Source organism: Setaria viridis, chromosome 9 (assembly GCF_005286985.2).
Source record: "Setaria viridis chromosome 9, Setaria_viridis_v4.0, whole genome shotgun sequence".
NCBI classification, from domain to species: Eukaryota; Viridiplantae; Streptophyta; class Magnoliopsida; order Poales; family Poaceae; genus Setaria; species Setaria viridis.
The window spans coordinates 50081406-50104411 of record NC_048271.2 but is presented as its reverse complement, the minus strand read 5'-3'; the positions used below and the strand labels follow the sequence as shown (position 1 = coordinate 50104411).

General features: G+C 45.6%; 2 protein-coding genes, 1 non-coding gene and 1 pseudogene across 3 annotated transcripts; 3 read left to right on the top strand and 1 right to left on the bottom strand.

Moving 5' to 3' along the window:
• The first annotated feature begins 476 nt into the window (after positions 1-476).
• On the top strand, positions 477-2005 carry LOC140221431 (uncharacterized; annotated as a pseudogene).
• A 5830-nt stretch (positions 2006-7835) lies between these two features.
• LOC117839773 (heat stress transcription factor A-9) lies at positions 7836-11937 on the top strand. The gene is made up of 4 exons (XM_034720190.2): positions 7836-8406; positions 9470-10391; positions 10996-11054; positions 11623-11937. The coding sequence occupies exons 1-3, from the start codon at positions 8080-8082 to the stop codon at positions 11016-11018; spliced, it is 1272 nt and encodes a 423-aa protein (XP_034576081.1). The 5' UTR covers positions 7836-8079; the 3' UTR covers positions 11019-11054; positions 11623-11937.
• Positions 11938-12254: 317 nt separating this feature from the next.
• TRNAG-CCC (transfer RNA glycine (anticodon CCC)) lies at positions 12255-12325 on the top strand. Its single transcript has one exon. It is a non-coding gene; the product is annotated as a tRNA-Gly (tRNA).
• A 7714-nt stretch (positions 12326-20039) lies between these two features.
• On the bottom strand, positions 20040-21467 carry LOC117836397 (mitogen-activated protein kinase kinase 9). The gene has a single exon (XM_034715809.2). It carries the CDS (start codon positions 21201-21203, stop codon positions 20208-20210), a length of 996 nt encoding a protein of 331 aa, XP_034571700.1. The 5' UTR covers positions 21204-21467; the 3' UTR covers positions 20040-20207.
• Positions 21468-23006: the final 1539 nt, after the last annotated feature.

Sequence of the window (23006 nt, the reverse complement as noted above, 5' to 3'; positions counted from 1 at the left end):
GGCGCGCAGGCGCACGGAGCCGGAGCGGCGGGCCGGCGGCTTCGCGGCGGCCGGCGAGCGGCGAGCCGGAGGCGGCTGGGGGGCGGAGGCGCGTGACGCGTCGGCGGTGGGCCGCGGGGCGCGGGCGGCCGGCGCGGTGCGCCTCGGCGCCTGGCGCCTCACGCCTGCGCGGCGCACGCAGGGACCCCGGAGCGGCGGCCGGGCCGGCGGCCGGCGAGCAGGCGGCGGCGTAGGCCGCCGTCCGACCCAGCGACCACGCGGCGACCTACTAGGCGACCCGACGAGCATGCGGCGACAGTACTGCCGGTCTGCCCCCAAACTGCTGATTGTTGGTGAAATTGAGGTAATCATTTTCAATTGTTTGTCAGATTGGAATAGCACATCAACTTGCAAAATGTAGATGCTCACGAATTTAGTTCAATGTGAAATTGTAAATATCTGATAACTTGAAATTGTGTAACTTTTAGGTTTGAACCATGAAGAGGAAGGGTAGTGCCGCTACTGATTTGAGGATTTTCATGACAAGGGCTGCTGCAAAGAAGAGACAACCTGAACCGGAGAATGTTAATCAATCTTGCAATGAAAGTCAAATGCAAGTAGTGTTATTCCAAGGACAAAGTGGTAGTGAAACAAGCACGGTACCACCTGAACCTGTGAGATCTAATCAGCCACCAAATCACGGTACAACAGAAATTGGTGAATCCATACCCGTGGAAGAAAATGATTCTAGTGATGAAGACAAGAATGATTATGGCATTGAGCATGATCCTGGATTGAGGGCTCCGATGTCAAGCTATGATGTCAATGACCAAGATTCAGTTAGAAGGGCATACATTGCATTGGGGCCATGTCAACCAAAGATGAAGAGGGATGCTTTTCCGCAACATGATTGTGGAGGTATGCGCCGCTTCCAACATAAGTGGTTTGCTGAATTTAAGTGGATTGAGTACAGTGTGGATAAAGATACTGCATTTTGCTTTGTTTGCTATTTGTTCAAAGATAGCTACAAATTTCCTGGTGGAGATGCTTTTGTTGTTGAAGGGTTTAGAAATTGGAATATGAAAAGGAGAATTCATAGGCATGTTGGTGGTATCGATAGTGCTCATAGTGAAGCTGAAGAGAAATATAGATTGTTCATGAGACCTAAGGCATCAATCCGTGAATCTGTTGCATCAAACACTGCACAATTCAAGGCTAAGTATCTAGCTCGCTTGACATGGTCACTTAAGTGCATAAGATTTTTGTTGCGTCAAGGGTTGGCTTTTAGGGGTCATGATGAAACAAAGGATTCACTCAACAAGGGGAATTTTCGGAACTTTTAGCATGGCTAGCAGGAAACTTTGAAGAGGTTAATCTGGTGGTACTAGAGAATGCACCACAAAACTGTCAGATGATAGATCACAAGATCCAGAAACAACTCATTGATGCTTGTGCTCATGAAACAACCAAATTTATCATAGACGAACTTGGTGATGAGTGTTTTGCAATTCTTGCTGATGAGTCAAGTGATGTATACCTATTGAAACAATTGGCTCTTTGTTTGCGTTTTGTCAATAAAAAAGGAGAACCAGTTGAGCGGTTTCTAGGTCTTGTCCAAGTTGAAGATACTACATCATTGACTCTTAAAGAAGCAATTCAGTCCTTGCTTATGAAATATCAATTGCCCCTATCCAAGGTACGTGGTCAAGGGTATGATGGAGCTAGTAATATGAAGGGTCATGTTAATGGTTTGAAGAAACTAATTATGGATGAGTCCCCTTCTGCTTATTATGTTCATTGCTTCGCCCATCAACTTCAACTAACACTTGTAGCGGTTGCTAAGGAGAATACTGATTGTGATTGGTTCTTTGGGCAACTTGCTTATTTGTTGAATGTTCTAGGGATGTCTTGTAAAAAGATCCGTATGCTTCGCATTGCTCAAGCTGAATACATGATTGAAGCATTGAAATTGGGTGAAATTGAAACCGGGCAAGGATTGAATCAAGAGATGGGCTTAGCAAGGCCAGGTGATACACGATGGGGATCTCACTACAAAACTGTAATGCATGTTATGTTCTTGTATCCTTCAATCAAGAAAGTTCTCTTTAGGATTGGGAATGAAAGTAAAGGGGCTGAGGCTAATGGGGCTCAAACTATGCTCACAGTATTTAAGTCCTTTGAGTTTGTTTTCCTGCTACACTTGATGAATGAAATATTTGGATACACCAATAACTTGTGCAATGCTTTGCAAAAGAGGGAGCAAGATATCGTAAATGCAATGGATCTTCTGGAGTTCACAAAGGTAGAACTGGATGTTTTGAGACAAGATTCTGGATGGCAAGAATTTCTTACCAAGGTCACTTCTTTTTGTGAGAAGCACAATGTTAAAGTTGTTGACATGAATGGGAAGTATATTCCTATGCAAAGATCAAGGCAGTTCTACAGAGGTGCTATTAATTATCACCGGTTTCATGCTGATATGTTTTTGGGTGTCATTGATAGACAAGTTCAAGAGCTCAATAATAGGTTTGATGAGGTAAACACAGAGCTACTTAGATGCATGGCATCATTCAGTCCAGCTAATTCCTTTTTTGCTTTTAATGTTGAGAACTTGGTTAAGCTTGCTGGGTTCTATCCACATGACTTTGAATTTCAAGAAATAAACCAGCTTTATTTTCAGTAGCACCACTATATCAATGATGTCAGAAATGATGAAAACTTCAAAAATTTGAGAAGTCTAGCAGAGTTGTCTATGATGCTAGTTAAAGAAGGAAAGGTTTCTCGGTCTGACATTGTTTATAAACTTCTCAAATTGGTGCTTGTTCTCCCTGTTGCAACTGCTGGTGTTGAGAGGGTCTTTTCTATAATGAATTTGATAAAGAACAAGAGAAGAAGTAAGATGGGGCAGAAATATTTGAATGGTTGCTTGGTCACATTGATTGAAAGGGAATTCTTCATGCAAGCTAAGGATAAGGACATCATCGCTCATTTTCAAAGCATTGCAGAACGGAAAGTTGTCCTATAGCTTCTAAGTTGTAATCTTTGTTACCATTTTACTGTTTTAGCCTCTATTTATTTCACATGTTGCCACTTTGATATGTTGATCATTAGTAGCTGCACAATTTCAATTTCTGATAAATTTTATATTAATCAATGATGCTGCTACCACTTAATTATTATGTGTTATAAAACTATAATTTAGTCTGTCATTTTTTTCCTACCATCTTCAATTTTGAATACCCATAGTCCAAATCCTGCGCCCGCCACTGCTCGGCCGGTCATTAGTCGTTGTCCGCGAGCATTTCAGGACGATCAGGACTCAGCGCCGATGCGTTTAGATAAGATTCGCATCTTGTACTGCTGATTTTGTGCCTTGCTTCTGATTTTTCGGCTCAAGCATCCTTAAAATGATGTGCCGATTGTTGCTTACGGTGTCAGCTTCTGGGCGCCACCAAGCAGCCGTGCATTCTGGTCCTTTTCTTGATGGGCGCCTGTCGGGCACGCACGGCACCGTGGCCATGCAGCTGGGCTTTTTATCTGTACTACTGTACTTTACTATTGGATCTGACAATCACACAGTGATCACCGTACCGTAATGTCTCGAGGCTAATCCGCTGCGCGATGCGTTTAACCGCGGCGTTGCACGGTAAACATCAACAACCTAACAGCTGAGCACGTGACAGCGATATGGCAGTGCGCCACTTTTTATTCTTTTTCCCTCCACAACATTTTGCGGTGGCATTTCCAATGCCATCGTCGCATACTGAGGCGGAGGATCATTTCTCAATTAGGAGCAAGCTCCGGTGGCTTCCTGTCGAAGCAATAGTCTAACCTGCAAGGGATTTTAACCGGGGCGAGATTCAGGGGGTGATTGGTTCCTGCACTCGGCCGAACCAGGCTCGCGGGATGCAGGGAACGCTAGATTGGTTGCGTGATCCGGGCACCGGGTCAGGCTCGCTGCGTGCAAAAATACCCCTGCGGACCTGGCTGCCTGAATACGTGAAGCAAACAGAGCGCTGCTGCACCTGGAGCCTGGCCAGCGCGGTCCTGCATGGCTGCTGCGAGCCAGGCTGCGGTGGCAAGCGAACCAATCAGGAATTGTGACGGTGATGGCAATGCTCCACCAATTGAAAAGGGAAACGATAGAAACTAAAGCACCATGGACACTGTTTGGCCACAGCCCGCGGGGCTTTGCTTGTAGTAGAGCGATGTTTTTTGAAATAAATAATAGAGCGATTTGGATAAGCAACCAGAAGACCAAGTTGGAGCTCCTCGATGCTGATCCGCTTGTTTATTGTCGCTGATGATAGTGGACAGGTAAACCACTGTTGGCATTATTGGGAATCTGGGCATTAGTGTGCTTCCTGGCCCCCACAACAGAAACTTTGTGACGGTATCCTGCACTTTTGGAACTTTGACGCAGAGCTCACGCTGCTCGTGTGCCCATGACGATTCAACCAACCTGCCAAATTCGTCTTACATATATAAGAGCCTCAATTCTTGAGCCATATGAAGTTTTTCTCTTTAAAATGATAGAAATTACGGAAAGACAGAACTCGATTTTACGGATTCAGCGTGTCAGCTGCGATTTGCACAGTAAAAGCTCAAATATCCGTGCAGCCGTAGTTACTGAAGGAAGCACTGGACAGGTGCTGAAGAAAATGAGAAGATTGCTGGCATGGCCGGCTGCAGCTGGAGTTTGATGGCGATATGCATACGCGAGCACGCACGTCTCCAAAGGAGTTCGCTACATAATTAAACTATAAACAAGTCTTGACAACATCACTCGGCATGTTACGGCGTTTGGTTCGACTAGATGTTTTTTGTTGGCAAGTTTTGACTAAAGGTTGCAGGTGGCCATACATACATTCACATTTCACACCCACCTACAAATGACAGGTTCCCAATTTCTATATTTCACAAGGAAATATCAGACCAAAACTCCTGCCCCCCAACAGTAGGTTTTCGTCGTTTAAACCCGTAGAGTTTAGTAGCACCTTCCTGCCCTGATCATGCAATATACGTGATGCCAGATGACGAGGCAAAAGTGCGAACGCATACGTCAAAAGGCGGGCCATCCGTCTGGGATTTTAGAACAAAATAGGAGTAGAAAACAAGGATCGCTCAAAGTGGCACAAGTTCCTTTCGGTTACGTTCGTCAGGCCAATAGTCAAGGGGTTCAGACACGGTGCCCACTCCACTCTGTACAGAAACACCACCACAGCCTTTCGGCAGTCGCTCGTGCGGTTCTCGTCTATGCGCATGCGGCATGCTTTTGCCATCGAACATATCATTCAGATTTCAGAGCATAGTGGGCTCAGTTCGGGGCCCCTTTTGTCCCCTTCGATTGCCGTAACGATGCGATGAGCCGGGGTCTCGATCGCGAGAGCAGCAGCATCGTCCACGACGCCGTCGTCGCATCTCAGATTACCAGGCGGCGACGTGCACCGTGCGCTTCGGTGCACGAACACGGGTGCGTGCGCGTCAGCAAGCCCAGTTCGGCGCTGCCGCTACCTGGCGCGCTGGATTTGGTTCGTTAGTTAGGTCGCCGTCTTAGTTAATTAAACCCTAAAAATACATTAGACTTCTAGCACCGGGTATTGGTGTTTGCCTGTTTGGTGCTGGTTCGTGGACGATGACGATGTGCGGTGATGTGGGAGATGCCCGTGACCCCACATGCAGGGACACGGAGCCGTGGCGTGGCCGGGCGCGGTCAGCTCGCACTACCACGGCGGAGTCGACAACCAACCAAATGCCCAAAAGCATCCGTGGCGCATTCGCGTTGCATCTTCCAGGTCGACAACCAACCAAATGCCCAAAAGCGAGAAGCGTCGCCAGAAACTTCACCGGATTCCTTTGGATGAGCACTGCTGCTGCTGGCTGCTGGGAGAGCTCGTAAAATTTCAGGAGCTGGTAGCGTGCTCATGGAGAAAAGAAAGCTTCGTTGCAGCGTGGTCGTCCGGCGGGCTGTTGGGATCTGCAGCAGAACCGGCACCCCGCTCAGGTTTCCGATAAGGAAGATAAGCCTTAGGCCACCACGCTTAGTTTATGAGCCTAATTGCAACTTGCAAGATGCTCTCATCCCAGCAGTACGATGATGAGTGAGGATAACATGTGTTCGCATGTGGCCCAAGGGCGAAAGCAGCGATAAGAAATTGAGATTTGGAGGTACCGTGCGTACTGCGCTGTACAAGGGGCATTTGGGTGTCGAGCGAGACTCCGCACGGTGTGTGCTGTGGGCTTCAAATGCTGTTGGGCCCGTATATGACTATCGGTTGATTTTGTTTTCTATTGGGCCCGTGCACACCCGCAAATTTTCTAGCTGGCCCGGTCGCCACGATCAGTTTTTTTTGGAGGCGGCCGGATCGGCCTGGTTGAGCAGAGTTAGAACTTTGCAGCTGAAATTGAGAACTGTGGAGTGCGGTTGCAACGCTTGGAGTTTCATCAAGGGATAAAATGAGGCAGTGGAGGGATTCAAGACTCAAGAGTGACATACAATGGTGCCAAGAAAACGTCGCACACCTTTTCTCCTCATCAAACAAACTGATGACGTTTCACAACTCTCAACTTAAGCGCTCATTAGAGCATCTCCACTGATGAATCGGTTCATCAGGGATAAAAAAAGAGAGCCTCGCGTAAATTGAATCGATTCACGAGTGGAACCAACATATGATCCCATGGTCAGATAAACAAATTCATTTGATGACAAGCTTATCCCGACGAGGAGCACAGTATGGCATGCGTGGTTTATTCTTTTTCTATTCATCATGAATCGACCTTAGATCATGATCTGGATCTTCTCTCTTCCATATAATTCGCATTCCCTACTAATTTTGAATCGATTAGTGAGTGCGCAGTTGCACGATGATTTGCTTTCAACCCGGAGATGGCCTTCCTCCAAAACTTCCAACTTTAACACTATACAAAAAGAAGATTCCCCATCACATCAAACTTGTGGTACGTATATGGAGTACTAAATGTAGACGAAATTAACAACTAATTGTACAATTTTGTTGTACTTTGCGAGACGAATCTTTTGAGCCTAATTAGTCAATATTTGGACAATAATTTACAAATACAAACGAAACGCTACAGTATGCTACAATGCTACAACAGTAATTTTACACCTTCAAACTTTAGGCAACTGAACAAGACCTTAGTATCTCGGGTCAAAAACGGAGTCGAAGTCGGCTCACTCGTGAGAACGCGAGGAGGTTGCACGGATTCGGCACTGACCGGTCGGCGGGACACTCACCACGAAGAACGGAAGAAGACGAGAAAGCGCGTCGCTACTGGACTCGTTCGAGTCGACTTCGACGGTTCGGCCCCAACGATGACGTCGGCAACGACGGCACATGCCCGCCTTGTCTCCGTTGAAGCACAGCTGTGGCGCATAGGGACCACATGTCAGTGACGCAATGGCTGTGGCGCTTCTGCTTTGGTGCTTCTTCCTAATCCTACCAAGCAGCTTCCTGCCCGGCCGCCGACGACTTCTCAACTTGCTTTGCCTCCTGGTGGGACCCACTGATCAAATCCTTCAGCTTTGCCCAACGTGTCATTAGCCGAAGAGTCAAGTAAAGAATTCCGAACAGCACCCTCGAGCACCGCACAGCCTCTGACGCTTCTGGCCCACACGAGACACGACCCCACCAAATACGGGAAAGAACGCAGCATATTTACCCTGGTGCACGAACACCATTCGCCATAACAGTCGCTGACATATATGGCCCACCGAATTTTGTTCCCACAAGTCATTGTGCCGTCCAGGAAACCCGTACCACAAGGCCCATAAAGTATTGCCCGGCCACGCGCCTTCCGTGATCTAACCAAAATATAAATATCTCTTCCACATTTTTTTCCCTTCCTATCGCAGAAGGCAAAACGAAACCCCTCCGGCCCTCCCCATTCCCGTTCCCGTACAGGTCATCAAAGAAATCCGAAAACCAACCGACCCAACCAAAATCCCCTCGCCGCCTCGCCCCGTCCCGTCCCGTCCCTTCTCGTCGCGCGGCCGCCTCAATCTCGAAGCCTCCAACGCCGCCGCTCAATCTCGAAGCCTCCGGAGAAAAAAATTCTAGGGCTTTCGCGTCGTCCGTCGCCATGGGCTCGAAGAAGCGGTCGCCCCAGCATCCCGCCTCCCCAGCCGCCGGCGAGGTAGCCGGCGACGTCGGCGCCCCTCCACCGGCGGGGAAGGCCGCGCCGGAGACGGCGCCGGTGGGGGTGGTGCCGAGGCCTCCGGACGTGGCGCCGTTCCTGACCAAGGTCTACGACATGGTCTCCGACCCGGCGACCGACGCGGTCATCTCCTGGGCCGCTGGCGGCGGCAGCTTCGTGATCTGGGACTCGCACGCCTTCGAGCGCGACCTGCTGCCGCGGCACTTCAAGCACAACCACTTCACCAGCTTCATACGCCAGCTCAACACCTATGTAAGATTCCGTAAATCCTCAATTCCATGTGAGGCCTTGTTTGTTGCCCGTGCGCGAAATCGATGTTTTTTTTTCCCGCTGACTGTATGCGATTGGTGGTGTACACTATGTTCAACGATATTGTGCTTATTGGGGGTGGCTAACTGGCTTGTAAAGTTTCAAATTTGCAATTGCTTGTTTGGAGTAGCTTCCGACCAATTGTGCTTATAGCTTTAGCAATTTATCTTCTTGTCATTTTGGTATATTCTGTTGCTTTTGCTCAATTTGGATCTTGTATTGAAATTATATGACCTGTTCTGGTTGTCCCATTTTGGAGATGGTTCTGGCTGTATGTCCCAAAACAAAACTGATTTTTTTATCGAAAACAAAACCGAATTGTTCAAATGGTTTGGTAGCGATATACTGACACACCGATATATATTTGCCCCGGCCCTGTGCTCAATAAGAACGTCATTGCACAAAACACATGGCATTGGGGATTATTTTCTATCTGCTACCAATTGTAAATCTGTGCATCTGACCAAGTTTATGTATATAATTGGCTTCTAGAGCCATGATTATATCGAATGGTGTTACCTATAGTACTTCACCGCCACAGAAAAAATGTTGCCTTTACTACTTACCTGCATCTAGCTTGATGCTCTATTTGATTATGCTCTTGCTAATAGTTTGCTGCATCATACTGTATGCTTGTGATGAAAAATGGTCTTAGTATATCATTATGATTATTGTAAATTGTCTATCCAGTACCATGTTGCTTAATGCACTGATTTGTGCAAGTCTGTAGCTTCTCTTGTTACATTGTGTTTTCTTCTGTCTCCATATATTTACATAAGCTTGCTCTGTATATTGTAAACAGAAATAGAAGCATTACTTTATTGTATTATGTTGAAAATCCTCTGCATGGATGATGCAACAACAACAACAACAACAACGAAAATCTTTAAAATCCGCTGCATAAAATTAACTATTATTTCATCTTAATGTTTTCTATGTTGTAAGTTATGTTTAATATTGAGTTTTTTATTAGGTGAATTTAGTAATGTTCTTTTTTCATAACCAGGGATTTCATAAAGTCGATCCTGATAGATGGGAATGGGCTAATGAAGGTTTTGTTAAGGGCCAAAAACATCTTCTAAAGACCATCAAGAGAAAGAAGAAATCCGCTCAGGATGCGCCTAGTGATCTGCAGCCGGCACCTGTCAAAACTGCGCCTGGCACTGAAAATATTGAAATAGGAAAATATGGAGGTCTTGAAAAGGAGGTTGAAACCCTTAAGAGAGATAAAGCCCTTCTAATGCAGCAGCTAGTAGATCTCAGGCAGTACCAGCAATCGTCTAGCCTTGAAGTGCAGAATTTAATTCAACGTCTTCGTGTGATGGAACAGAACCAGCAGCAGATGATGGCACTTTTGGCAATAGTTGTCCAGAATCCAAATTTCCTCAATCAGCTGGTGCAGCAACAGCGCAGGAGTAATTGGTGGAATGATGATGGGAGCAGAAAAAGGAGATTCCGTGCTCTGGAACAGGGTCCTGTGGCTGATCAGGAGACTTCTGGTGCAGGCGCACAAATTATACAGTACAATCCTCCCATTCCTGAAACCCCCAATCAAGTAATTTCAGTAAATGGAACTTTTTCTTCAGCTACTGCACAACCAGTTTCAAGCCCTGAAAGTGCTGTGCCCATGGATGCAGAAACAACTTCTAACAGTGTAGATCTTCTGGCTTCATCTGGGCACCTTTTTACTAACACCTCTGCTCTATCTGACTGGGATGATATGCTTCTTGGTTGCGAAATAGAAGACATTCTTCCATCAGAGCAGGACTTTCAGATGGGAGAACAACAGAATGGTCAAGTGGAGGCTCCGTTGACTGTCGATGATTACACTGAGTACACCGTTTGTCAAATTCCACAGTTGGAGCAGGAGCAGCAGCTGCAGGACTGTCAAATGGAAGCACAACAGAGCCACAAAAATCCTCAATATGGTATTCACATTGTCATATGCTTGTCTCATGCTGCTTCCTTTTCTTCTACAAAATATGCATATGTTATTTCTTTTATTTAGCTGTCGAAATGCCATGCCCTATTGCACATGTTTGGAGGCAAAGGCCAAACTATGCATATGATGTTAACAAGTACATGCTTGTGTTTGGTAAGTGGTGCTAGGGTTTTGCGGAAACGGAAAATCTTCCATGTCACATTTCTGTTTTTGGTTGGCTGCTTGCTAAAGTGCACATCTTGATTCCTTCCTTAGTTCCTTTTATGTTGGAAGAAACAGCACGTAATAAGCAGAGCAATTACTTCTATTTGGCTAAATCTGCCGCAGGGTCGTTTTTTTAAAAGTCAATTGTTGCAAGAGAAAGAAAAGGAAATGCACAAAGTTCAATTTTCTTGATGCAAACTATCTGGCGAGTCTCTGAATTAAAGGAAATTATTTTCCATTTTAGTCTATGGATAACCATACAAATTCTCATTTGATAGCTATTTGTTGTGATATTTAAGGTTCATTATAATCCTATTTTGTTTTATTTGTGTCTTGGTCTTTCTACCCAGGATTTCTAACAAATTTGGACACTCTTCTTGTTTCAGCTGACATCATAAGTAAAGCATGAGTGATGGTCAAGGAGCACATCATCCAGTGGCATTAGGTGGGTATAGATGGGTGCTTTAAAAAGGCCTTTTACACTACCGTTCTGTTTATGAACGTTAGGTTTGTAGAATCAAACGTAATACAGCATCACTGGCATTATACAATAGGGCTTTCTTTCAGAGAAGTCAGTGCCCACTGATTTTCTTTTTATTATATCATAATTGCAAAGCTGCTACGTGATGCTGCCCTATCTCTAAGTAACCCTCTGTGGCATCAAACCCATGTTGATATGGGTGTCTTCACTTTTGTATCTAATGCTACACAGATCCACTCATTTAGCATTTGCCAGGAACATAGGCATTTCTTGGATGCTGACTAAAATAAGCTTCACTAATTTCTATTACACAAAAAAGCATCTTTGCATTTATTGTAACTACATAGAAACCCTATGAAAACTGTCCTGGAAACTGTGCATTTAGTACACCAAGTTCATCTTCAGTCTTCTCATTCATTTTATTATTTTTTCTTCTTTTCTTTTCTGAAAATGTTCTGGTTGTCTTGTTGAACTTAGTGGTTTTTTGCCATTGTTGTAATGTGGTTCTTATTACTGGTTTCAATTTCTGCAGATTTGTGATGTGCGAGTCTTGAAACCGGCGTGTTTTGCCAGGTGGCTACCGTTGACTACCATTGGCAACCTGAAGACGTTTGAAGTGCTAGAATTCAGTATACTTGTACTATACTAAATCAAAGACACATGTTGACCACAGGAATTTCTTTTTCCTTGTTCGCTGGTTCAAGGCTGTAGGACAGGGATTTTGTTTTTGCCCCAACTTTCTTTGTCCTAGCTACATGGATAGCACAAGGTAGCATCGATCATCTGTCGTATTGGATTTATATACACGAAGAGCAATTTTGAATACATTATTTTAGTCCGATGCGTATTCCAGGTCCTACATTCGTCCTACTCCTGTCCCGGTCCTTTTGAATACTGAAAACATTACAGGCTTCCAGATGCAGCCGCTGTTGTGCTCTGAAGATGCATGTTCACAGCTTTGCGAAAGCTTGTGTAGAAGTAGAACCATATGAAGATAGCATGTTTACAGCTCGCTAAGTTCTCTCGTGTGCCACTTTACCAGTAAATTGTTAAGCTGGAGCCCGGAAGTGGTAGGATCCCTGAGGACTGGTAATTTGGTATGGGTCAGGCTATGCTAGGAAACAAAAAGATTATTAGTTTAGGAAACACCATTAAGAGAAGCAAGCGCATCTGGTGTAGTGGTATCATAGTACCCTCCCACGGTACTGACCGGGGTTCGATTCCCCGGATGCGCAGTTTATTTTTTGCAAACACGTACAATCTGCAGCTCTGTCTGCGCCAAGGCGGAGTAACAGAGTTGGTTCGTTTCCGGCCTCGTCCTGACGGGCTGAGCACAAGGATTTTTTTTTTCCCGAGAAAACAAGGATCTTATTTGGACGTTTCTTTCGGCTTCCACGCTGGACGGACGACGGGCGGGCCTTTTGGCCCAGAGCCTAATCGAGCAAGGTTGAGAGCCTTGAAATCGTAGTGCGCAATCAGCAGCGTGAGGGCGGCGGCAACATGCGGATCGTGAGCTGAGCAGTGACTTCACCTGTTTTTGTCGTATCGCGAGCTACTTATCGTCACCGGTGGCCAAACGTTGGGCTCCAGTGGCCAGCAGGTGCTAATCGCGCCCATTTCTTTAAACAAGCGCATCACATCTGGTGGATTCGGATTGGATCTACATCTCCTCCCTCCAGCCAAAGAAGCTCGAAAACAAAATAAAGACACGTAGACACGTCATCCCGGGCCACTAGATAGCGTGCGGTCCGGAAGGAGCACGGCGAACGGTTTCTTCCCACGCTCGTGCTGCACCCGTCCCGTCCGTCCATAGAATTTGTCACACACAACCCTCTCCTCTACTACGATTATATTACTAAAATTGAGCATTCGTTCAACACGTTAGTACCGGTCGTCACGCACAGTACCATCGGAACCCTGTAAGTACCGGTTTGAAGCCTCAGTTGATACTAAATGACGGCATGTGGACCACGTGGCCGACAGCTAAATTTCTCAGGAAGCCATTTAGTATCGGCTGGTGACTTCAACCGATACTAAATGGTGAGAATGCCATTTATTACCGGCTACTAGCTTCTTTAGTACCGTTTGAAGCTACCAGCCGGTATTAATATCAACCATTTGCTCTCTATATAAATGAGTTGCTTCCTTAGCTTCCTCCCCGAGCAAGCTCACCATTTGCTCGGGTTTCGTTTTTATTTACTCGACCAGCTTCTTCAATAGACTTGTTAGCAACTTCATTCTCCTCCTCTGGTCATAGTATTCTAGTTTTTTTTGAATGAGTTAGTTTTATGTTACAAATGGAGTACTTGTTGCTTTATTAGAGTGAGAAGAATGGGGAGTTTTTTAGAATGAGTTTTATGTTACAAATGAATATTTGTTGATCTTTTAACACGAGAAGAATGGAGAGTTTTTTAGAGTGAGGTGAATGAAGAGTTTTTTAGAGTGAGTTTTATGTTACAAATGGAGTACTAGCTTGTTGATCTTTTAGAATGAGGAGAATGGAGAGTTTTTTAAGAGTGAGGAGAATGGAGAATTTTTTAGAATGAGTTTTATATTACAAATGGAGTGCTTGTTGATCTTTTAGAACGAAAAGAATGGAGAGTGTTTTAGAGTGAGGACAAAATATTATAAACACATTTACTCTATCTTTCCCCTACCTAATATTGATCAAAATTTTTATCTAATACGAAACTCTATGTCTATTTTTCACGTAATACGATGCAGATGGACTGGTAATGGATGTAACACATCCGCTCCTCCAATACCAGAGAACAGAAGAACTTCGAGTCCACAAACTCTGGCTGAACATCATAAAAGATTTCTAAAAACCTTTTAGAGCCAGATTTTCATAATAGAAGTGGTGGCCAATAGTCGGTTCAGGCAGAGATTTGTTCATTGACCTTGACCCATCGGCTTATGGTTGGATTTGGATTGCCAAAATGGGCCATAATCAGTGAACAGGTCTTTTGCCTGGACAGGCTATTGGGCCACCATACTTCTATTATGAAAATGTGGCACTTGATCCAAAAGACGTTTGGACAATTATTTCAAGGTTCCTTTATGATATTACCAGAGTAGGTGGACTCGTAGATCTCATGTTGTATCATTATTTTAGGATTGGTGTATCTTTCTGTCTCCCAAATTAACGGTCGTGATGTGGATGATCCTATGTTCTAAATATCTCATTTATGTAAGACTTAATATATGTGCTAGATTATATCAATAGGTTCTTAGGAATCAACATTATCGATATAAATCGTAGTTCGTATGTTGCCATGCTTAATGGTCATGATGTGGACGATCCTAGGTTCTAAGTATCTCATTTATGTAAGATTTAATATGTACGATGAATTTCATATGTAATGTACTCTAGTTAATATTTGTGATGAATTTTTTATCTCTACTATTTCATATATATTCATATATACATATATACATGCCACAACCTTGTCATAATGATTGAAACATTTTATTAGAATTAAGACAGCGTACGCGGGAAAGAAAACTGTTGGAGACGGACAGTTTCAGCTCCCGCCAATTTAGCAAATTTAGTACTGGTTGGAAGCATGCCTAGTAAAAAATGGAGGAATTTAGTACCGGGCAAAGGCAGGAACCGGTACTAAATGCTCCTAATTTCAAATCCCACCATTTAGCAACTTTAGTACCGGTTGGGAGCCCTGCCCGGTACTAAATGGAGGAATTTAGTATCGGGCAAAGGCTAGCACCGATTATAAATTTAGTATCGAGCAAAGGCTAGCACCGATTATAAATTTAGTATCGGACAAAGGCTAGCACCGTTTATAAAGTGTCCCACCTACAAACAATTCATCTTCTCCAAACACTTAGCAGTTTCCAAAAATTAGTAGTTCCTCCCTCTGCGCCGCGCCAGCCCCGTCCCCGTCGCCCTCACCCATCGCCGCCGCCCCATCCTCGTCGCTGTCACCATCACCGTCGTCGTCACCCACCGGCGCCGCGCCGGTCCTATCCCCGTCCCCGTCTCCATCACCGTCACTGCCGTCCCATCCCGTCCCCGTCCCCATCTCCATCACCGTCGCCGTCACCAGTCGCCCCATCCACGGCTCCGTCGCTGTCGCCGCGCCTCTCCCTTCCCCACCTCCCCCGTGAGCTGCCGCCGCACCTTCCTCCCCCCTCCCCCACTCCCGCCTCCCACGCACGCCCTCCCCGGTTAGGTTTTCTTTTTTCCGATATTTTTAATTTTGATGCATTAAAATGATTTTGCTACCCATATTGGATTAAAATGGCTATGATTTTGCTTGAATTGGATACCAATTTGTATTGGATGCTAAGTAATAATTTTTTGTGATACAGTCATGGCATAAAGCTATATCTCTTAGAGGACATGTAGATATTCATGGGTAGCATTGTGATAGAATTCTGGATGGCTATGAAATGATGGTCTAGATTTGTTTCAATGTATATGATGTACGTATAGGACAATGTATTATTGGTGGTAAAATTGACTAGTTAAGAAAAATGGTGGCAAATTATCTTATCACAATTTTATTTGGACAGTTTGGGCTAACTATGGTAAGTGGAAGTTCTTCTCGCCATGGTGGTGGCGGCCGTGGACATTACATTTTCGAGGAGCCAGGCTCGTCCTCCAGGAATTCACTTTCCTAATTGCGTCGTTGACTTGCCAAAAGGCGATCGAAGCAGAGAAAATTCCCAACATAGTAATATTCTTTCCTTCTTGAAATTAGTTTTTTTACTACACATGAATAATTCCTAAATTTACTTACATACACGTGGCTTATCGACAATATTAGATGGCTGAAACATGTTATCGAAACTCTTGGTGGTACTTCTCCTTCAGTGCAATCCGAGATAGTCCACGAAATTTTAAAAGAGTAAAAATCTCTTTTCAAGTACTTGTTCGAGAAACACAGGCCAACCGGATGAGAGTACCAGGACAGCCCATCCCGATGGTTTTAATTGCCGCATGGGGTCAATTAGCACCAAGTAGTGTAACTTTTGAAAGGACCGCCGTGGAGGCTTGCCTACAACAACATAAGGATCATGGGTACTTTGTGCCAGACTTCTCATATTTTTGAATAAAAGCGCTCGAGGAGGGAGAAAGCAATGTGACTAGGACTTCTGAGAGGCTTTGTCAGCTAAATCAACATGACATGGTATGGAACACATATCTAATCATCCTTTTATCTTTAATTATGTTACATTTTTTAAATTTTATCATGTTATTCTATTCTTTTAGGATGTCTTTGTCAAACCTTGGCGGCAATGAGCTTTCATGCGATTCTAGCTCAAGTCTTGGATGTGTTGAATTATAGTTACACCGATGGAAACCCGATACGTACCAGAGATTTCAAGCTTTAGGCTCATGTCACTTTCTACAGGCCATTTCAGTTGACGTCGCCTCCATTATTTGAGATTTATGGTAGTGCATGTGACCATCCTTGTGAAGCGCTAGAGAGTGCACTAATTCATGCTCAAGGTTATATTGATGAAGTTCTAGGATTTACGATTGGAGACTTAAGCTATGTAGCGTATCTACATAAGCGAAGCGAATTATTAAATATGTAGCATGCATGGATGTACTCCTATCATACTCTTTTCTTATGGATTTGAACTTGTTCTCTCTAAGACCTTGATGTACAAACAATTGAGTGTTAATGATTTGAATGGGTTGATACTTGCGATACTTGGATTTGAATGGGTTGATATATTAACGTAATATTATTAGTAAAAGTTCAGTCGGATACGAATACGAATTAAAATAAAAGGGTAAAAAAAGAAGGGGAATACACTTGGTAAAACCAACCGGTACTAAATTGCCGTCCGCAACAGCGCGACGTGGCTCGCAGTTTAGTACCAGTTCATGTTACCGCTCGGTATTAAATGGCACATTTAGTACCAGTTGGAATGACTGGTACTAAATGGCGTGCCATTTTGTACTGACCAAGCGATACCGGTCGAGCGCCTGATACTAAAGGAGGTTACCAACCGGTATTAGAAGTCGATCGTCCAGTAGTGTTACTTTACTGATTCACGAATTCAGGGTATTTGGTACAAGGACAAGGAACTCGCCAGGGATCTCGAGCCGTAGCTCACTGCCGCCGTCGCCCACGAGTTCCGAATCAAGTTCTTCCCCTTCCCCAAGTTCATCTCTTAAGGATACACGCTGGGCTAGCTCGGCACGCAGCTGCCTGTTACATGGGCCGTTTCCTACCCTTTAACCCACTTCAGCCCAGCTAAGCGTACATTGAGCTTCTTTAGGGCCTGTTTGGCTCTTAGAGGCTAAACTTTAGCTCCTGTCATATCGGATGTTTGGATACTAATTAGAAGTATTAAACATAGACTAATTATAAAACTAATTGCGCAGATAGAGGCTAATTCACGAGACGGATCTATTAAGTCTAATTTTCCATGATTTGACAATGTGGTGCTACAGTAACCATTTGCTAATGATGGATTAATTAGGCTTAATAGATTCATCTCGCGAATTAGCCTAGGGCTTTTGCAAAGTTTTATAATTAGCTAATGTTTAGTCCTTCTAATTAGTATCCGAACATTCGATGTGACAAGGGCTAAACTTTAGCCTAGTATCCAAACAGCACCTTAGTTGAGCGGGCCTTCCGGTAATCTCCTTCTCCTTCTCTTCATCATCAGAGTTCTTGACAGAATTGTAGTGTATCAGCTGGCGGCCTGGCACTACAACGAAGGAAAGGAACATGCAGTGCAGGGGCGGCCCGTGAGACACCTAGGCCTGGGCAAAAATAACTGAAATCGAAAAAATGAACCGAAAGAATCGTAACCGAAACCAAAAGTTATTCGGTTCCTGATTGAGGAACCAAAATAACCGAAGAAAATTCGGTTCCTACTCTCGGTTAACCGAATTAACCGAAAGAACCGAATTACATGAATTATACTTCACTTACTTGAATTTTGTAAGATTATGTTTGGTTTATGTGTGGTGTTTCATATTTGAACTACTATATATTTGTGTTACTATATTGCTATTGTTCCCTTATAAATTATTACTATTGAAAATGGATATAGTGTTGCATAAATTTGTCTTAGAACACATATATTTATTGTTGTCTTGACCTCTTCTAAAAAATTTTGGTTAGTTCGGTTAGAACTGGAACCGAACTGAAAGAACCGAAACCGAATGTTCCGAGAATTTTTAAAAATCGATCGGTTCCTATTTTATAAAAAACGAAAAAAATTAAGGAACCGAACCGAAACCGAACCGAAAACCAGAATGCCGACACCGCAGTAACCCGTCGGCATCCGCTTCCGCGAAACACCCAACCACCCAAATCCTCCTCCGCCGGCCCTGCCTGCACGGCCAGCTGATCCGAATATCCCCGCTTCGCGGAACGATACGGGCACGCAGGTATACGTAACCGCCTGCTGCTGCTGCATGCAGCTGAAGCCGTCAGGTGGCTTCCTTTCCCCCGCTTCCGGACCGAACCATCTCCGATGATTCATCCCGCACCGCAGGCAGTTTTGGCTGTTCGGCGGCGCGGGCCAGTCGCGACAAACCTGCGGCTGGCTTCCTCGCTCCAGGTCGGCGCGAGCGCAATGGACCAAATGGTTATCTGGATCACGTTGCTCCCGCGTAATAATTGCAATAAATATCCGCTCGATCTTGACAAAACGGTGACCCTGGCTTATCGATCTGTTCCTTCCGTCCGTCCGTCTGCAGTGACCATACGTACGTGCCCTCCCGACTGTTGTTCGTTTGCGGCTGTGTCAGATCTCGGGAAGGACAACGCAGAGCGTGAACGGTTGGAAACTGGAGACGGCCGGGGGTGTACGTGTGCGGTTCTGCTTGGAATCTGCTACATCTTGGATATGACGAAGAAGTTTGGTCTAATCATTTGTAGACCCCAGAGCCGATGCCAAACTTTGGTCAGAAGCGAGCAGAGCGAAGGGGGAATGCTTTGGGGATTCCACCAAGGAACGTGCATCCTGAAACCGAATGCGTATGCGTAGTAGATGCATAGGCATTAGCATTTCGATTGCACATGTTCTAGGGTAATCTAGGGGAATGATGCACCATTTGCACGCTTCTGCAGAATGGAATAAGTACAGACAATGAGACAACGTGCCCGTGGCCGCCCCCAGCAAATTTAAATGACAACCTGCTAGTGCTGTCCTTGATCGGTCGTTCGAACGAAGTTGTCAGCGCAGGCGGTTGCTCATTATCCTTTTTGTTTGCGTGCTCGCTTCTTTGAGGGCAGGACACCCCTTTTGCTGTTTTTCACGTTTTGTTAGTGCCATTATGCTCGCAGATTTGCTGCGGCTCGCCACCGCAGCAGTTTTGTAGTACCCAGTCACATGACATTATCAAAGTTCCCAAAATGATGGCGCCAAAGGTGCAACCACCCCAACAGAAAACTCACTCTCATAGCTCCAGCCATGCGTGTATGCTAGTTGTTGATCATTATTTCATTAAACTGAATACTCCCTCCTCGTTCCAAATTATAAGTCATTCCAACTTTCTTGGAGGGTCAAAACATCTCAAGTTTGACCAAAATTATAGAGAAGATCACAAAAGTTTATAGCACCGAATAGATATACTATGAAAATATATTTAGTGAAGAAACTAATGGTATCTATTTGGTATCATGAATGTTAGTACTTTATTGTATAAATTTGGTCAAACTTGAGATGCTTTGACTCTCCAAAAAAGTTGGAATGACTTATAATTTGGAACGGAGGGAGTACTTCATAGAGCACACCTTTACAGATGAGAATACGGCTAATCTTTTCTTTTCAACAAAAAATTGATGATTAGTGACCTAGGTTTTAGGTGCGGTGCCCTTAATTTTCGATTGCTGAGACCATCGAGAGCAAATCACCTTGAACACGGAACGGCACCAATTTTGACACATTTTTGCTAGACCCGAACAAATTTGGCCATTGCGATTTGCGAAATGAACTTAGACAACGAACGAATGATTGGATCCAGAAAACTGATTAAAAAATTGCATCAAAAAAGGGGAGAAAACGCCACCTATGACAGGTTATTCGTCCACGTGGCGTGACTCTTATGTACACATCAGCTTGTCCTGACTCTCCTCCTAAATCTCCTAGTGAATTAATTAACCGGCCCCACTGGCAGCTGGGCTACAGGTCGCCCTGCTCGGCCTCGGCGACGAGCGCGGCGAGCGCCTGCTGCGCTCCGGCCGCGTCCCGCTCGGCGACGAACGGGTGTTCCAGCAGCTCGGCCACGGACGCGCGCTGCCCGGCCTTCTTCTCGAGGCACCGCGCCACGAAGTCCCGGAACTCCTCCGACGCCGCGGCCGGCGGCTCCGGCGCCTCGCCGAAGCATATGGCGCACATGAGCGCGGCCCAGTCCGGGCGCTGGCCCTCCGGCAGGAGAGGGAAGTGGCCCAGGTACAGCTCCAGGATGGCCACCCCCAGGCTCCACACGTCGGCGGCGTAGGGGTCGTAGTCGCCGGAGTAGGCCTCCGGGTCGAACCGCTCCGGGGACATGTACGCCGCGGTGCCGACGTAGGACGCGCAGGGGTCGAGCCGCCGGCGCAGCACCTTGCCCGCGCCGAAGTCGGCGATCTTGACCTCGCCGTCAGAGCCGACGAGCAGGTTCGACGGCTTCAGGTCGCGGTGCACGACGCGGAGCGCGTGCAGCGCCGCGAGCCCGAGGAGCGCCTGGCGCGCCACGGCGGCGATGGGGCGCTCCCCCATCGGGCGGCCCAGCCGGCGGAGCAGGCCCGCGAGGGAGCCCCCCGGCATGAGCTCCAGCGCCAGCGCCGCGGGCGCCTCCCCCGCAGCGACCGCCGCCGCCGGGATCACCGCGTGGAGGCGCACGACGTGGGGCGCGTCCGCGGCGAGCATGAGTATCTCGGCCTCGCGCGCCGCGGAGGGGTCCCCGGCCGCGAAGATCTTGAGCGCGAGCGGCTGCGATGACCGGCGGTGGCGCGCCTTGTAGACGGTGCCGCCGTTGCCGTGCCCGAGGACGGAGATCCTCTCGTAGTCCGAGAGGCGGGCGTCGGAGGCGGAGGTGGACGGCGCGGCGGCGGGCTGCGGCGGCAGGCGCAGGGCGAAGTGGTCGAGCGGGAGGGTGAGGTGCGGCAGCTGGCGGCGCTGGCGGACGAGAGCCATTGGTTTGTTCGTTGGACTCGAGACGAGGCAGGTGGGGTGGGGTGAGGACTGAGTGAGGAGTAGGAGCTCCCGAGAGAGATGTGTGAAGAGGGGAGGCAAGCACGAGGCGGAGCCTGTATATATGGAGCGGCAGTGGGAGACGGGTGGGTGAGAGTGGAGTGCGGTGGGGGCACCGGCGGGTGAGTCATTTCGGTTGCATCTCCACCTCTCCTGCCTGCATGTGTGCTTATCATCGGCAGCGCCGTGCTGTGCGTCGCCTGCCCGCGATCTGCGTTTTGTCACTTGTCCGCCAACCGTGCTATGCATGTTGGTTAGTTCGTTACTCTCATGCCAGTATTTATACCAGTTAATTATTAGTTTGTTTTGATATAATTCATAAAAGCACCTATTTTCACCGAAAACCGCTTCAAAGGAAAATCTATTTCATCGGAAAAATATGTACTGACTGCTAACTAGAGTTTGAACTAGATATTGCAATGGTTAAGGAATGTATTCCGTTTGGTCAAAAATAAGATAAGTTTTGAGGTTGTAAGTTAGCAGTATCGAACTTTTGTTATTAAGTATCAAACACGTATCAAACTTTTTAAAATGATATTAAGTATCAAAGTTTTTAGGTCATTTTAGACATTTAACACCCCAACAACCTATTAGCCAATCTATTAGCTGCTAGATCCAAACAATCTCCAGCTAATAGTTAGCCAGCTAAGCTGCTTGCTAATTTTAGCCATGAGCTATTAGCTAGTTAAATAATAGTTTCTAATAGATCCAAACGGGATCTTAATGGACCCAAAATCTTGTTTGTATTGTGGAATTTCTATCACTATCTTTCAAAGTTATGTATGGGATCACCAATTTCTGCTATATACAACAATTGCCAAGTGTGAAAGTTGTGTTAAGACACATTAAAGTTACACTTGAATTACCACTAAGAAAATTTAAACACACCGTTCTGCCGAAAATACAATTGTATGTTAGTAGAGTAGAATGGAATGTGCTTTTTTAAACAAATAGGACTTGCAAGAAACATTATTATTTAATTCCTTTTTCCAGCATGAAGCAATTTACATGCCCCACTTCATGTAAAATGAAAGTACTACTTTTTTGGGGGACATTTTAAAAAAGGAAAAGTTAGAGCATTGTGGTTTAAATGAGATTTGAGGCGCGGTGGCTGGTCCTTTCGAGGTAAATTATAATCTAGCCAATTTAGAGTTTGAGCCAACATGATCTTACATGCGCTTAAACCTTCAGAAACAAATTTCCACCTCCACCAATGGGGCTACTTAGGGCCTGTTTGGATACCCTGTGTTAAAATTTAACAAGTGTTAAAGTTTTAACACTCTCAAATAGAGCGCTAAAGTTTAACACATTGGGGTGTTTGGATGATGTGTTAAACTTTAACATTTTTGGTGGGAAATGACTCCATTGCCCCCTCATTTAGGGCTGGCGGAGAGAGAGAGGGAGGAGAGAGAAGGGATAACCTGGGAAGAAGTGGAGAGGGGGCCACTTTTAACACCTTTAGCAAGTTTTAACACCTCCTCCATGTGTTTATGAAAAATGGGGTGTTAAACTTTAACACCCACTTTTAACACAAGTGTTTGGATAGAAAAGTGTTAAAAGTGTTAAAAGTGGGGTGTTAAACTTTAACACCCCATTTCCCAAACAGGACCTTAAAACAATAACATTTTTCCCATGCACTTTATACTCACGAAAATGTACACGTCCAGAGCAACTTATTAGGTAATTGTTGCATGGCAATCTGTCTCGGTATTTTGTCCTTAGCCGAATTTCGCTGCGAGTCACCAA